This window comes from Carcharodon carcharias, chromosome 26 (genome assembly GCF_017639515.1).
Source record: "Carcharodon carcharias isolate sCarCar2 chromosome 26, sCarCar2.pri, whole genome shotgun sequence".
Classification (NCBI taxonomy): Eukaryota; Metazoa; Chordata; class Chondrichthyes; order Lamniformes; family Lamnidae; genus Carcharodon; species Carcharodon carcharias.
Window position 1 is genome coordinate 40,725,825 of NC_054492.1, and position 16,148 is coordinate 40,741,972.

General features: G+C 41.6%; 1 protein-coding gene across 4 annotated transcripts in view; it reads left to right on the forward strand.

Annotated features, from left to right (window-relative positions):
* mindy2 (MINDY lysine 48 deubiquitinase 2) overlaps positions 1–16,148 on the forward strand; it is a 71,272-nt gene that overhangs the window by 7,825 nt on the left and 47,299 nt on the right. For 2 of the 4 annotated variants that reach the window (XM_041174821.1, XM_041174822.1), the window contains exons 1-3: positions 2–793; positions 1,352–1,409; positions 8,914–8,978. In XM_041174821.1, coding sequence (XP_041030755.1) covers positions 5–793; positions 1,352–1,409; positions 8,914–8,978 — 912 coding nt within the window. In that variant the 5' untranslated portion in view covers positions 2–4. Of the gene's footprint in view, position 1; positions 794–1,351; positions 1,410–8,913; positions 8,979–16,148 lie in introns of those variants that run through there. The other 2 variants (XM_041174824.1, XM_041174823.1) reach the window with 1 other exon arrangement.

The following is a 16,148-nucleotide window of genomic DNA, read 5'->3' on the forward strand; positions in this document are numbered from 1 at the left end:
CCTCATGGAAAGTCATGACGGTGCCGAGCGGGGCGGCGTGGCCGCCGTGGAGTTGGCCGGAGTCGGGCCGAGGGCTCCCGGCGATGGCGGCAGCGGGCGGCTGAAAGGCGCCTGCCGGCCCGGGGAGACAGCCGCCTCCGCCACCGAGACTCCATGTCCCAGCACCGGGACGCACCTGGAAGAAGAGGAGGAGGAGGAGGAGGAGAGGGAGAGGGAGAGGGAGAGGGCGAGGGCGAGGAGGGTGGAGGAGGCCGCGCCTGCCACCGGCGCGGGGAAAGTGAGGGAGGAGGGCGCCCAGCAGCAAAACTTGGTAAACAAGATGGGCGAGCTGGGCACAGAGGCAGAGGGCGGCTTAGGGAAAGGAGCCCTGGCCGGCCTCTCAGAGCAAACGTTGCCGCCACACACGGACGGTAAGGTCCAGGAGGAAGGCAGCCCCAGTAAAACTCCCGAGGGTGACAAGAATCACAGTGCCAGTGACCAAAGCCTGCCCGGCGAATCGCAAAGCATCGACTCCCTCGAATCCTTTTCCAATCTGAACTCCTGCCCGAGCTCTGATTTGAACAGCGAGGGGGCTGAAGACCGGGCTCTGGCTCTTGCTTTACAGACTGAAGAGTATAATAGCAAGGATGGTGTTGCCAAACCATCTGGTTCGAAGGAGAGATTCCCTGGACAGTCAGTCTATCACATTAAGTGGATCAAATGGAAAACCGAGAACACGCCCATTATTACACAGAATGAAAATGGCCCTTGTCCTTTGCTCGCAATTATGAACGTTCTTCTTTTAGCATGGAAGGTACATGTAAATTTCTTAACTTTTAATTATGTAAAGTGTGAAGTTTTCACGTATGGTGATACCTATTAAGTTGTAGCTCACACCTTCACTCTACTTGCTGGCGTACATGGCACCAGTCCACCAACACCTTGATTTTTAAAAATGCTAATTTTTCCATTCAAATCTCTGCATGACCTCACCCCTCACTATCCCTGTGACGACCTCCATGCTTTGCAGGGAGGGAATTCTGGAGCTTCGGACCTAGACAACTGAAAGCACAATCAATGACGATGGGCAAACAATGTGGGGGATGCACGAGAGGTCAGAGTTGGAGGAACAGAGTTCCTGAACCCCTTTGTCTTTCTCTAACATGCTGCTTAAAATAAAATTGACCTCTAACTATGCTTTATAACCTGTCCTAACACCTCCTTTGGCTCAGAGTTGACTTTTACCATATTACACTCCTGTGAAATCGTGGGATGTTTTACTATGCTGAATAGGCTATGTAAATAAGTTTTCATTGCATAAAACCTTGTTTCAAAATAAAATCTAATTTTTAAATCCACATTTTTATTCTAGATTAAGCTTCCACCTATGATGGAAATCATAACAGCAGAGCAGTTAATGGAATACTTGGGTAAGATTTTTTTTACTGATACTAAAGGGATGTTTTCATTTGAAATGAAACCTTTATATTATATATATATGTGTGTATATATATCTGTGTGTGAAACTACCTCAGAGTCACTTGTCACCTTATTAGTTTTTGCCTCTGCCAATTGAAAGATTGAAAACAAAATCCATGGTACTTGGTTTTTATTTTAAGTATTTTATTGCAAAGTTACGATTGTTTTTATTGAACAGTAAAAGCACTCTCTTCTGTAACTTGTTGCTGAAGTTCCTCAGGGTTGTGTCCTTGACCCATCTATCTTCATCTGCTTCATCAATGACATGTCCTCCATTGTGGCAGCAGAAGTGGGGCTGACCGATAATTGCATAATTTTCAGTTTCGGTGGTGGTCAGATAAAGAAGGTAAGTCTAAAGGCGGTCATACTAGGACAACGTCCACGCTTGATAAGTGACATGTAGCATTCATGCCACACAAGAGTCAGGTAATGACTCTTCAACAGAAGAGTCTAATCAACTTCCCATGGCATTCTGTGGCATTGCCTTCACCAAATGCCCCCAGAGGGCCAACATTGACTGGAAACTCAACTGCAAGAATAAATGTCATGGCTATTTGAGCAGGCCAGAGGATGGGTATTCAGGAGTGAGTCACTCCCCTAACTCGTCAAACCTCCCTACTGCCTACAATGCACAAACCCGAAGCATGATTGAATATTGTCCACTTGCCTAAATGCTGCAACAGCACACAAGAAGCTCAACACCATCCAGTACAAAGCAATCTGCTTGGTTGACATCCCATCCATGAGCTTAAACATAGTGTACACTGCTTACAGAATTCACATAAACAAATCATTGAAAAGCGGTAGGACAAGCTGATAAGTGTTACAAATGCATTTCGAAGCACTTGGCTTATAAATAGAGGAAGCAAGTATGCCAGCCCTTTATAGAACACTGGTTTGACCTCAGCTAGAATATTCTGGGCACTATGCTTTAGGAATGATATCGGGGCCTTGGAAAGGGTGCTTGAGATTTATGGGAATGAAAGCAGCAATGAGGAACTACAGTTAGGCGCAGAGACTAGAGAAGTTGGAATTGTTCTGCTTAGATGAGGTTCATGGGAAACTTAATAGGGCTTTGCTAGACTAAGTGAGGAGAAACTGATTTCACTGGCAGGTGAAGGACACAGATTTAAGATAATTAGGAAAAAGACCAATTAGGTATTTACTTGGAAAGGAAAATTTGCAGAGCTGTGGGGCAAGAGCAGGTAAGCCAACACTGGCATAATGGACTGAATGGCCTCCTGTGCTTTAAAATTTTATGAACTGCAGCAGCTCTCAACCATGTGTCAACTACCACCACTGGAAGGAAAAGGGCAGAAGGTACATGGCAGCATTATAACCTCCACGATTCCCTTCAAGTTGCTCACCATTCTGATTTGACCATATGTTGTTGACTGTTCCTTAAGCATCACTGACAAAATCATAGAATCCTCAACCTAAACAGCACCATGGGGAGTACCTTCATCACATAACCTGCCTGTATTAATGCGAGAAGGCAACCCACCCCACCACTTTCTGAAGTGTTATTAGGGCAATAAGTACTGACTTTGGCAGAAAATCCAACATGTCGAAGAATGATTTTTTTGAAAAAAACTATTAATTGACATGAAATGCCCATAGTGATAACTGCAAAAAAAAAAGCTTGTGCATAAATTTTGCAAGAGGGTCAGGTTCACCTCCCCAAGTCAATACCCATAGCCTTTATCAAAATTGGAGGTTTGATGAATGTTAAAACTGGCGTTAACGAATTGCAATGCAGCAGTTTCTTAGATCCAAATAGCTTGGTATAAATTAATTTTGTTTGGCTGAATCAATATGCTGACCTGAAGTTTCTGCTCAGTTGCATAGGTTTTTCAACAGAAACTAGCACAGAAGTTTGTGGAATTTTAAGCGCACATTGCGTTCAGTAGACCTTGAGCATACTTGTGCTAAATTTAGAAACATTTGCTCGAAAGCAGGCCCTGCCCACAAAACACCCTCAGGATGAATTAATTGGTGTTGGGAGCTTCTATTAATTCTGGTCGTTTGTGGGTCATTTAGGGTGCTTCAAAAATTAAACTCTCTACGTTGGGTGCAAGGACATTAATAGGAATGTGTTGCAAGCCTTTGAATGTTATTTATTTTGAAATTTTCTAAGAAACTGACTCCAGTGGCCCAAGTAACTGGGAAACAGTTCTATACATTTTTAAAAGCCATTGTCAGTAGTTTGAAATCTGGTTACTCTCGGGTGGTAGATTGACACTGCTAAATCCATTTTATGCTGAATTAATCAAACTGCACTTCGTTACCGCTTGCAAATATATCAAGGATTGTTTTGAATGAAAAACGTAAATGTTTTGAAATGCAGCCCAGTTGCCCATAACAGATTTTGCGTGCACTGATATGCAAGTGAATTTGAATGTAGACTTGAAGAAAAACTCGTATTTTCAAAATGGACTCAATTTGCGCCTGTTTTGTCAATTGCACTCCGAGTAGAAATTTTACCCTGGATGGTATGTTTGGAAATAAATAAAACTAACCAAGTGAGAAATGAATGAGAAAAGGCAGTTCAGCTGATCCATCAAACCCAATCCTCCCTGGACAGCGTAAGTTTTTCATTGAGAGAGCGCAGTGATGGCTAAGGCTCATTTGCAGCAGCACGTGGCCAAAGATGTATAGAGTAAAAGAGAAAGTGGTTAGATGGTTTCAAGCTTGCAGAACGAAAGAATGATTGAAAATACAACCAGTTGCATCTTTGAGGCCCTGCAAAAGAGTGACTGTAGAGGTTTGCTTCGAGTTTTGATTTTATTCTAGCAGGAAAGCTGGAAGAGGGCTTAAAACAAAGCCTTTGGATCTTAAAAATAACAGGAAAGTAAAGTTGAGAGGAAGATTGACAGTATTGATAATTTATATTAATACTGATATTGTATTAATATTGATATTAAATGAATATTACTAACTTGATTGTGAGAGAGCGATGACTCTTTTTTTCCATGTATCTTGTCCAGAAGTGTGAGGGGTTGTTGGACCCAATCCTCAGATGTGGAGAAATGTTAAAACCTTGGAGTTTCTTTTTTAAGAGCTCTTGGGGTCAAAACCATTTTGTACAAAAAAATAAAGTGATCTATATGGTGGATTTGGAGTGATAATTCCACTTAGCATCAGCAGAGATTGTAACATGGAAGCTGTGACTAGACTTCTAACTGACATTGAAGTCTGAGGTTTTCCAACTATAACACCAGCTGGAACCTGCCAAAATGAATGGCTTCCCATTAACATTAAGATTAGAAAACTTAAGATGAAGAAAGTGTCTTTCAAGAATTTAGAAACATGATGTTCATTGCCACATTAAAGTGTAGAGTGGAGATCAAATTGTGATTCTGTTGCTGCCTTGCGAGGAGTGGAGTTTAAGTATTGGATCATGGATCTGAAGGAAGCTGCATAATGTAGAGTAGAATTTTACATAAAATAAAGAGTAGGCTTGGATGATGAGTGGAAAATGTCATTGATAAGATCGAACAAATGTAGCTTCTGAACTAAGGCCTGATTGTGCTCAACTTTAACAGGGAATGTTTTAATAGGAAACTAGATGGTCAGAAAGTTGGTTTCGGTCAAAAGCCACGTGGTCGTAAATTATTTGCAAGTACAAGGTGCCAGATCCTGTCATTGGCTTTGGAAATATGCAGAGCAGTAACTCGATTTACTGGTGTTGAAGAGTAGAGTTCCAGGAGTGTGTGAGAGAGGCCGCAAGATCATCCCTGAAATGGACATATAATAAATCCCAAAATTCCTAATTAACCTGACTCCCAACTACACACTCCCTGTAAGGTAACAGTCCAAAATAGACTTTAAATGTAGAGGGGCAATCCAGCAAGGTTACCACGGCACCCATTTGACAGCAGAATTCCAAAGGCTTTTTAATACAACTTTGGCTACTGGAACAGCAGACTTCTGCTGTGTGGCTAGAGGCTGTTTTCCCAAGCCTATTTCACATGGTGTATCTTTTAGATCCTACATAGCATCCACTCACAGCCTTCCATCCTTCTTTAAATATATTTTTCTCTCTTTAATCTGTAAATCCCATTGTTCCCATGTGTCTTTGAAATGTAATTTTCCCATAATATAAAAATCTTTCATATTGTCCATATAGCCTTTTCCTTTTGGGAAAAATAAATGTAATAACCTTGCCCTATTTATCCTGTCAATTGCAAAACTTTATTATGTTTCTTTGAAAAGCAAATACCTCTCCACTTATCATAGGATATGAATGAAATTTGCATTTTATCTGCTGCAATTTTTACCTTAGCTCACTCATCAGCATTTTAAGTACCCTTTTTACATCTGACAATTTCAGTTTTGCAGTCTATCCAACTCTAATTTGATTAAAACAGCCACACGCACACAAACCTAAGCCTACTTCACAATACCCCACAATAATTTTATGAAAAAATGGTAGTTTTGTGGCATCCAATCAAAAAAATGATAAATTAGCAAACCAGTCTTCATTGCTAGTTTTGAGATGACTTGTGTATTCATGTGATGTTGATAAATGTATGCTGCCATCCACTGCCAAAACAATAAATAATAGAATATACATTGCTTAAAGGGATATGTGGTGAAGTAAATTTGCAAGAAATTGATTAAAATCACGCATCTTATAACATTTCATATCCAAATTAATGAGTCAATCAGCAATTCATATTTTGGATGATGATTTGAAAAATTGATATACAAAAGCTTAGCATTTTAAAGGAAATTAGATTAAATTAAATTTCTGCGATTTTTGTTTTTATTACATGATAGAGGCTTAGTATCACATATAAAAGGTCAAGAGAAGGAATCTAACACTTTAACTCCATATAGATTGAGTACAGATTTTTCATTGTCAATTTATGGTGGAGTTAAAAATATTTCCAGTAATGTTCTAAAAGTTATCATTAACTATTCATAACTAGATGTCATATTTAGTGAATAGAACTTGAAACAGTCAATATTGGTGAATAGCATTCTGAGTGTTGCGGTGTTCATTGCCTGACAACGACTGTGTGTTCATGATGTCAATTAGTGCTGCCATTTATAGGTTCAGAAGCTTTATTGAAACTATATAATCCATTATGTTGGACGGCTTGTCACCATAGACGTAGCAGAGTTGGTGCTTTGTAAATAGTAAATTAAATTTTTATTATAATTATGGAAAAGCATGAGTGCTTTTTGATTATTTGCAAAACAATTCAATAGCATGCATAGACCAATCTTCATCTCCACCTAGCAATTCCAGGTTCGGGGTTTTTTTTTTACAAGGTAGAAGCAAAAGGTTTTGTATTGAGCTCATGCATGCGCAATGGCCTCAATCAGCTGAATAATGAAAGCTGAGAGTGGAGCAGAGGCTGAAGTCCCTCAGAGGGTAGTGCAAGTTGGTGGAAGTATTGGATGGGTGAATTTATCATATTTTGTGGATTTCTTCCTCTACAGCTTTTAATACTTTTGGAGTAGGTGGGGAAACAAACTGCTGCTCAGGGAACTTAGAATGAATTTTTAGGGATATGATTTATGTTTTTGCTGGTTGATATTAAATGAGTGAAGCAGCCCAAAGAAGACTGTTGCTAAATTGATTAACAGTTTAGGATTTTGTGAAGAGATTTAAGCCAATCACTGTATTGCAACTTAGGGAGTTTTCCAAGAATTTCTGCAGATGCATGACAAATGGCAATTTTTAATTATCAAAAAAATGTTTCCAGAGGTATATGGACAGCATTTTAAAACCCTTTTTCTATCAGTCAGGTGTTATGTAGCTTTTTATGTTCATTTACAGGAAGGTAATGTCGCTGGCTAGGCCAGCATTTATTGCCCATCCCTTGTTGCCTTTGAGAAGGTGGTGGTGAGTTGCCTTCTTGAACCGCTGCAGTCCTTGTGGTGTAGGTACACTCACAGTGGTGTTAGGGAGGGAGTTCTAGTATTATGACCCAGCAACAGTGAAGGGATGGTGATATATTTCCAAATCAGGATGGTGAGTGACTTGGAGGACAATTTCCAGGTGGTGGTGTTCTCATGTATCTGCTGCCCTTGTCCTTCTAGATGATGGAGATTGGGGGTTTGGAAGGTGCTGCCAGAGGAGCCTTGGTGAGTTTGTGCAGTGCATCTTGTAGATGGTACATGCAGCTGCCACTGTTCTTCGGTGTTGGAGGGAGTGAATGTTTGTGGATGGGGTGCCAATCAAGTGGGCTGCTGTGCCCTGAATGGTGTCAAGCTTCTTGAGTGTTGTTGGAGCTGCACTCATCAAGGCAAGTGGAGAGTATTCCATCACACTCCTGACTTGTGCCTTGTAGATGGTGGACAGGCTTTGGGGAGTCAGGAGGTGAGTTACTTGCCGCAGGATTTCTAACCTCTAACCTGCTCTTGTAGCCACAGTATTTATATGGCTAGTCCAGTTCAGTTTCTGGTTAGTGGTAACCCCCATGATTTGATAGTGGGAGATTCAGCGATGGTAATGTCATTGATTGTCATGGAGCGATGGTTAAGTTCTCTCTGTTAGAGAAGGTCATTGCCTGACACTTGTGTGGCGTGAAGGTTACTTGCCACTTGTCAGCCCAAGCCTGGATATTGTCCAGGTCTTGCTTCATTTGTACATGGACTGCTTCAGTATCTGAGGAGTCATGAATGGTGCTGAACAGTGTGCAATCTTCAGTGAACATCCACGCTTCTGTTAGAGGGAAGATCATTAATGAAGCAGCTGTAGATGTTGGGTCTAGTTCATAACTCAGCTGTGGCTTTGCACCAAGTTCCTCAAAATAGAGCTTTACATATTTTGGCTTGTTGCTGCAGACTACATGATCCCCAAACAATGTTACAAACTGGAAGAGTCTCAGGTGTATCATGGAAGATCACAATGTCATAAGAAAAAGACCAACAAAATTTGCTTTACCTGAGAAAACAGAAAATAACAGTTTAATTAGTTTTATTTGGAGCCCCTTCAATTGTCACTCATTGGTTCAGCATTTTAGTCATTTGTGCAGTTTACCATTCTTATAGTCAGATTCTTTTTGTCAGCCACCAACTTTTGTAGCGCTGCATCCAGAGTAAAGCAACCTTTGTATTTTGCTCTATCAAGTTGAGGTATTAAATGAACTTTCAGAGTGATGCAGCCAATTTACATAATTGTTACTGCTTAAGACTGTGTGTTGTATTGAGCTTTGGTTGATAGAGTATTAAACTGAGGTGACATTGCAGGGTGACTTGACGGCTTCTTGTACATCTTCTACCTTTTTGATTTTGCAATATCTGGAAATCTATGGCTTATTATTGATGTTGGATAAAGTTGGCATAAAAAGAACAAAGGAGAAAGTGATGTTTAATCAAAGTGCTCGTGTGGATGAAAGCTTATTGGCATAATGTATAAAAAGTTTTCAGGTATTGAAGTTGATTTCTGAGAAAGCAATATTTTGATGCTGTTTGTAATTTTAATTTCTCTTTTTGCAGGTGACTATATTCTCGATGCAAAGCCAAAAGAAATTACTGATGTTCAGAGATTAAACTATGAGCAGGTACTAATTTTTAAATTTGTCATGTCTGTAATCCTTGGGGCCTTCCCAAAAGGAAAGGGACAGTAAGTATTTTATAAAGAACTGATACTGTAAATTTTTGATGTATGTTACAAACTGTTACTGATGGAGCATAGGGAATCATAGAGCTTGTGCTCCAAGAATTCTTTGACCAAGAGAATCTTAAGATATTACTATTTTGTAGTGAAGCGTTAGAATAGCTTTGATATGAACATTGTGATTTTTAATATATAATATCCATAAGTCTGGTGGTTCCAATGAATCTATGAAGGTTATGATGTTTTCATGTACTTTACCTCCAGAGCTCATGCCTAAGAACTTGAAGTGCCTCATTTATTTCTGAAATATGCCTTTTCTATTCTACATAGCTTGTAGAATTGCCTAATTGACATACCTGTCATGTCACTTTCCTAGGTTTCTTTCGTGCTTGTCTCATCTATTTTCCAGTTACAAATAGGGATGCTAAGATAAATTGCAGTGAAAATAAGATAAGCCTGGAGCTTTCTGCTGGGATGAGTACTCCAGAAGATTGTCTTTCAGTTAAATACTTAATGTTAACTGTCAGAATAGCTTGTATTGTGCATTTAGTCCGCACACTATATTTATTTTAAAGTCATTTTTTGAAGTTAATTGTAAATTGGGAACAAAAAGATTTTTCATGTTCAATTTTTGCCCCACACTGTCCCATTTGTTTCACAATATATTTTTTTAAACTCGATCAGTAAGTTTATGGGCTACTTTTATTACATGGGGCTGCTTCAGCTCTTTGTGGTGGAAACCAGAGCATAGACTGGAAAAGCTATGCAACTTTGTGGCTTTTACAAGTTAAACTTTGGAGAGATATAAGCATCATCATTTAAGTTGCAAACTTAACTAATCCCACAAAAGCAGTGTTGCTGGCAGTATAAAGTGTTCCAGGGCTACAGAGCACAAAACTGGATAGAGAGCTGACTCTCTTTCAAGATCTAATGACTTTTTTTCTGGAAAGTGCATCTGTGTGGATGGGTGAAAACTTGGTTGGCATTGGCTGTATGGCTGCCCAGAAAGATCAAGAGTCAAAACTCTTGTTAATTAATATCTTTCCTGGCCCAGGGAAATTATGCTACCACTGCTTGTGCAGTCATCTTAAAAAAAAATGAAAGCTTTAAGTCAAAAAGTCTGTCTGCAATCTCTGTCCAGTTGTCTGCTAAGGTTATGAAAAAATGCTAGTCAGAGCAGCATTGATGGAGTGCTGGCACAGTTGGAAGTCGTACTTCAAAATTAGTTGCCTCCTTTGAAAGAGGGTGAGAAAATTTGGAGAAATAAGGTTCTGCTCAAATTGAAACATTGATAACTCCCACTGCGCATGTTTCTGAGATCGAGAGGCTGGTTCTGTTAAGTTTAACGGAAATCAAAAGAGTTTCCTTTGCCATTCCAGTCAAGTTCTTCAGCTTGGACAGTTCTTCAGCTCAATTCATGAGGCTCACATCCTGCTCTCTTGATTCCCTTTCCACTTGACTGACCACTCAGCTACCGATTCTGCGATACATACTTGCTGATATTGTTAATAGAATCTTCATTTCATACACTATCCCATTCATCTTCAAAACAGCATCACCAGCCTGGCCCTTGAAAAGCCCTTTCTTGACTCGTTTGTCTTCAACTGTTTCCCTGATCTCTAACCACCCTTTCCAAAATATTGACCTCTTGAGAAGATGGTGGGGAACCACCTCAAACGGCTGCAGTCCGTGTGGTGTGTATTCCCACAGTGCCATTAGGGAGAGAGTTCCAAGATTTTGACTCACTGTTTTCACAGGAGCAGTGAAATGTTTCCAAGTCAGGGTGGAGTGTGACTTGGAAAGGTGTTGCAGACAGGTGAGGAGGGGTTGAATGACTCCCCTCTTTGCCCTCTCCTCATTTGACTGCAGCAGGTTTTCTTTGTTTCCAAAGCACAAACTTGCCAATTTAGTGAGTGCTTAACTGTCTATGCACTGAAATCATAAAAAGAGCCAATAGGACAGGTTTTCTTGAACAAAAACAGAATTGCCTGGAAAAACTAAGCAGGTCTGGCAGCATCGGCGGAGAAGAAAAAAGTTGACGTTTCGAGTCCTCATGACCCTTCCACAGAACTGAGTGAATATAAGGAGAGGGGTGAAATATAAGCTGGTTTAAGGTGGGGTGCGGGGGAGGGGGGGTGGTGTGGTGTGACAAGCAAGCAGTGATAGGAGCAGATAATCAAAAGATGTCACAAACAAAAGAACACAGAGGTGTTGAAGGTGGTGATATCTCAACGAATGTGCTAATTAAGAATGGTTGGTAGGGCACTCAAGGTACAGCTCTAGTGGGGGTTGGGGTGGAAAGAATAGCAGGGCATAAAAGATTTAAAAATAATGGAAATAGGTGGGAAAAGAAAAATCCATATAAATTATTGGAAAAAACAAAAGGAAGGGGGAAGAAACAGAAAGGGGGTGGGGATGGAGGAGGGAGTTCAAGATCTAAAGTTGTTGAATTCAATATTCAGTCCGGAAGGTTGTAAAGCGCCTAGTCGGAAGATGAGGTGCTGTTCCTCCAGTTTGCATTGGGCTTCACTGGAACAATGCAGCAAGCCAAGGACAGACATGTGGGCAAGAGAGCAGGGTGGAGTGTTAAAATGGCAAGCAACAGAGAGGTTTGGGTCATTCTTGGGGACAGACAGCAGGTGTTCTGCAAAGCGGTCACCTAGTTTACGTTTGGTCTCTCCAATGTAGAGGAGACCGCATTGGGAGCAACGAATGCAGTAGACTAAGTTGGGGGAAATGCAAGTGAAATGTTGCTTCACTTGAAAGGAGTGTTTGGGCCCTTGGACGGTGAGGAGAGAGGAAGTGAAGGGGCAGGTGTTGCATCTTTTGCGTGGGCATGGGGTGGTGCCATAGGAGGGGGTTGAGGAGTAGGGGGTGATGGAGGAGTGGACCAGGGTGTCCCGGAGGGAACGATCCCTACGGAATGCCGCCGGGGGGTTGAAGGGAAGATGTGTTTGGTGGTGGCATCATGCTGGAGTTGGCGGAAATGGCGGAGGATGATCCTTTGAATGCGGAGGCTGGTGGGGTGATAAATGAGGACAAGTGGGACCCTATCATGTTTCTGGGAGGGGGGAGAAGGCGTGAGGCGGATGCGCGGGAGATGGGCCGGACACGGTTGAAGGCTCTGTCAACAATTTATATAGATTTTTCTTTTCCCACCTATTTCCATTATTTTTAAATCTTTTATGCCCTGCTAGTCTTTCCACCCCACCCCCACTAGAGCTGTACCTTGAGTGCCCTACCATCCATTCTTAATTAGCACATTTGTTTAGATAATATCACCACCTTCAACACCTCTTTGTTCGTTTGTCTGTGACATCTTTTGATTATCTGCTCCAATCACTGCTTGCTTGTCCCTACAACCACACCAACCAACCCCCCCCACCACTTCTCTCCTCCTCCCCCTCTCTCTCTCTCTCTCTCTCTCTCTCTCTCCCCCCCCACAACTTTAAACCAGCTTATATTTCCCCCCTCTCCTTATATTCGCTCAGTTCTGTGGAAGGGTCATGAGGACTCGAAACGTCAACTCTTCTTCTCCGCCGATGCTGCCAGACCTGAGTTTTTCCAAGTAATTCTGTTTTTGTTTTGGATTTCCAGCATCAGCAGCTTTTTGTTTTTATCTCCAGGTTTTCTTGAGCTTAACAAAGAAAGGGGTTAGATTTGTTATAGTTGAACTGATGTGAGCAAAACAAAATACACTAACTTTCTCACGCGCGCACACGCACGCACGCATGGACACACACACACACACACACACACACACACACACACACACACACACACACACACACACACACACTCTCTCACATTCTTGAAGCTCATACACAAATACAGATAACAGAGTGGAGAAAGATAGGTTGGCCAAATTATAGTTCACAAAAAAAGTAAGAGTATACAGTCTGTAAATTGGTGACTGCTGTTTGTTTGACCCAAAGTTTAGCTTCACACCTGACATCTGATAAATTGTCAAACCGACTTCTTTCGCCTCTAACATCACCTTGCACCCCTGCCTCACCCCATCACTGCCAAAGGCCTTGCCCATGCCTTTGTCACTTCTAAACTCATGTTTTGAATATGCTCTTTCCTTGCAGCTGATTTTCACCTTCTAAATCTCAGTCATTCTGTATCATGCCTGCACTAATTTCCTTTCCCCTTTTACTTTCATCCTTGCGAACCCACACTGTTACTTGACAGCACATTGAATATAGAACCCTCATTGTTGGCTAGAAATCTATTCAGCCTCACCCGAGCTCTACCTCTGCACCTCCTCCAGTCTGTGTCACGTTCCACACCTTTCTGTCTTCTGAATCTGGGCTGTTTTGCATCATCTCTTTGTTTTGCTCCTCTGTTGATGATGGAGTCTGCTGCTTTCTGAAACTTGCTCCCTAAACATTCTATTTCTAGATATGCCTCTATCTTTTTCTAAAGGAAACTTTTTAAAAGCCCACTTCTTTGATCAGGATTTGAGACACTTCCAATTGTCCCACATTAGCTTTGTACCTCATCCTATATTGCTCTTGTTTCTTCCTTTGTTCCATTCCTCGCCCCATCTTCTGCAAAAGCACCTTGGAATTCTTTTTATGTTGAAGGTGCTATATAAATGTAAGTTATCATTTTGGGGAATGCAAAATTAATGTGGCTATCAACTTTAATGTTTTACTGCCTCTCTTTTTGTTGGTTTCTCTTCTTGTGACCTTGCAAAAAATTATAACATTTGTTCCAGTGCAGTGGAATATTAAGGTAATAATACAATAGAATTTCAAGCTTCTTAAAAACCAGTCTATGAACCAGGTAAATTCCCTGGGCACCAGGACACTGTTGATTGACTGGCTACTCCGGATCATGATGAGATTTAGACCCATCAGATCTTAAATTCTTGAAGCTTAGAAAAGTAGGTTGTGTTCTGATGGGAAGAGATTGTACCCTGCATACCAGGCCCATAGACTATTTTGTGGATTTCCTTAGGTTGATTTCATAAGCTACTTAACAAGGTCACTTCCTTGTACTGCATTAATGACAACCAATTTTATTTACTTTCATTAATTAGCTGCTTTTTTAAAAAAAATCTTTTCTCTCTTTTCTGTACCACATTTCTTTCACATCTCTTAAAGTGCTGACTCCTCACTAGGCTACAGTTGACTGACATCAGTCACTCACTCGTGTTTTGCCCATTTTTCACAAGTCATAATTCAGAGGAATATTTGACAGAGTGCACTGTATCAAAGCTGAGATGATTCCTATTCTGAACTGCTGTCCATGTGCACACTCCCAGCAGGCGTTAGTGGAAAGTGGCCTAAGGCAATTTGTGATACCATGAATGAAATCATCAAGAGCCCATACATCGACTGGGCATCGACCAGGATTCTCTTTTTTCTTCGATGCACATAGCTTGTTTACTCTAATTCAGCCAGCTGGGCTGTTGGAACCTTTTTAAAAAATTTGTTCTAGGAATGTTGGCTTCACAGTCAAAGCCAGTATTTATTGTTTATCACTAATTTCCCATAAGGTGGTGGTGAGCCGCCTTCCCAAACTGCCTCTGTCCTTGTGATGTACGTGTTCCAAAAGTCATTAGGGTGGGTGTTCCAAGATTTTGACTCACTGTTTTCACAGGAACAGCAAAATATTTCCAAGCCAAGATGGTGTGTGACTTGGGGGGGTGTTTTGACCAGGTGAGGAAATGTCAAATGGCTCTCCTCTTTGCCCTCTCCTCATTTGACCACAACAGATTTTTTTTGTTTGGAAGGACACACGTGCCAGTTCACTGAGTACTTAATGGTTTACACGCTGTGATTATAAAAGAACCAGTAGGGCAGGTTTCCTTGAGTTAAACAAAGAAAAGGGTCACCTTTATCTCTCTCAAACGCGCGCACACACAAACGCTCGCTCGCTCTCGCACTCTGTAAAATACAGATTACAGAGTGGGGAAGGATAGTTTGGCCAAATTGGAGTCCATAAAAAAAGTAAGAGTATACAGTCTGTAGATTGGTGACTCGGCTGACTTCATGTTGAATTTGATAGTCTCGATGCTTCTGATTTAAAGATGTGGACAGCTGAGTTGGTTGTTTGGTAGATGGTAATGCTGGGTTGGATTCTTTTAAGAAACCTCTGTCTGCAGTGGAGCATCCCTGGGTGATCAGAGTAAGCAAACAGGGCTTGAAGTTCACCAAGTAGGTTGGAGAAAAAAGGAGGCAAAAGGGACCCCACTTAGGTCTTCTCCCTAAGCTGATTCCTCTCAGTTCTGCTGAGAAAGCATGTGCTTAAAACATACAAATGGTTGGCTTGTCATATGACTTTTCTTCTTCCAGCTGCCAGAGGGATTCAAAAAAGGACGTTGTGTACTTCAAAGGTGACTTCACAATCTCATGTCTGGAAGCTAACTTAACTAGGGTTCCATTCTCTAAGCGATTAGTCTTAATGCCCCATCTCTAACAGTTGAATACCTTGGCTGTGTTTGCTGCCACTGCAACTGAAAGAGGCGCATTCACCGGACATGCAGGCACAGTGCCTGTGCCACCACTATCAGAGACACCACTGGTAGCTGCCTGCAGCAAAGAATAGGACCATCAGTAACATTCAGCAATTTAAATATATCTGAAGTGCAGCATCGACAAAATATGTTTTTCCACTGTGGTTGCACAGTTTTCTCAACGTTCAACGCCAAAACACCAGTTAAAAATCTTGGGGTTGTTACTGTGATTTGCTCAGTGCTCAGCTCACTGCCTCCTTGGTGGTTCCGCTCCTAATCCTTCATGCTTCCTCACTGTCTACAGGCAGCGAGTGAAGCAGCCAAGCGTTCGGAGTGGGGAGGCGAGCGAAGTGCCGAGGGGTGAGATGAGCTAGGCAATGAGCGAAGTAGCAGACAAGGTTGTGAGTGGGGCAGTGAGTAGATTGAGTAATTGGATGGCGAGCATTCAATGGGCACATAATGATATCAGCCGCACTGCACGTGCGCCAACATGTCGATTGTGTGCAAACTTCCTGTTCCAGGCACACGCGAATGACATCCTGTTGTAGTGTGGTGGCAGGAGATATAGTAGAATGCCTCAGGCGATTGCCAGAGATGCCTTGCTAATGAGACAGGAGATGCCTAGAACCAGGATGCGCAATTTCAAAA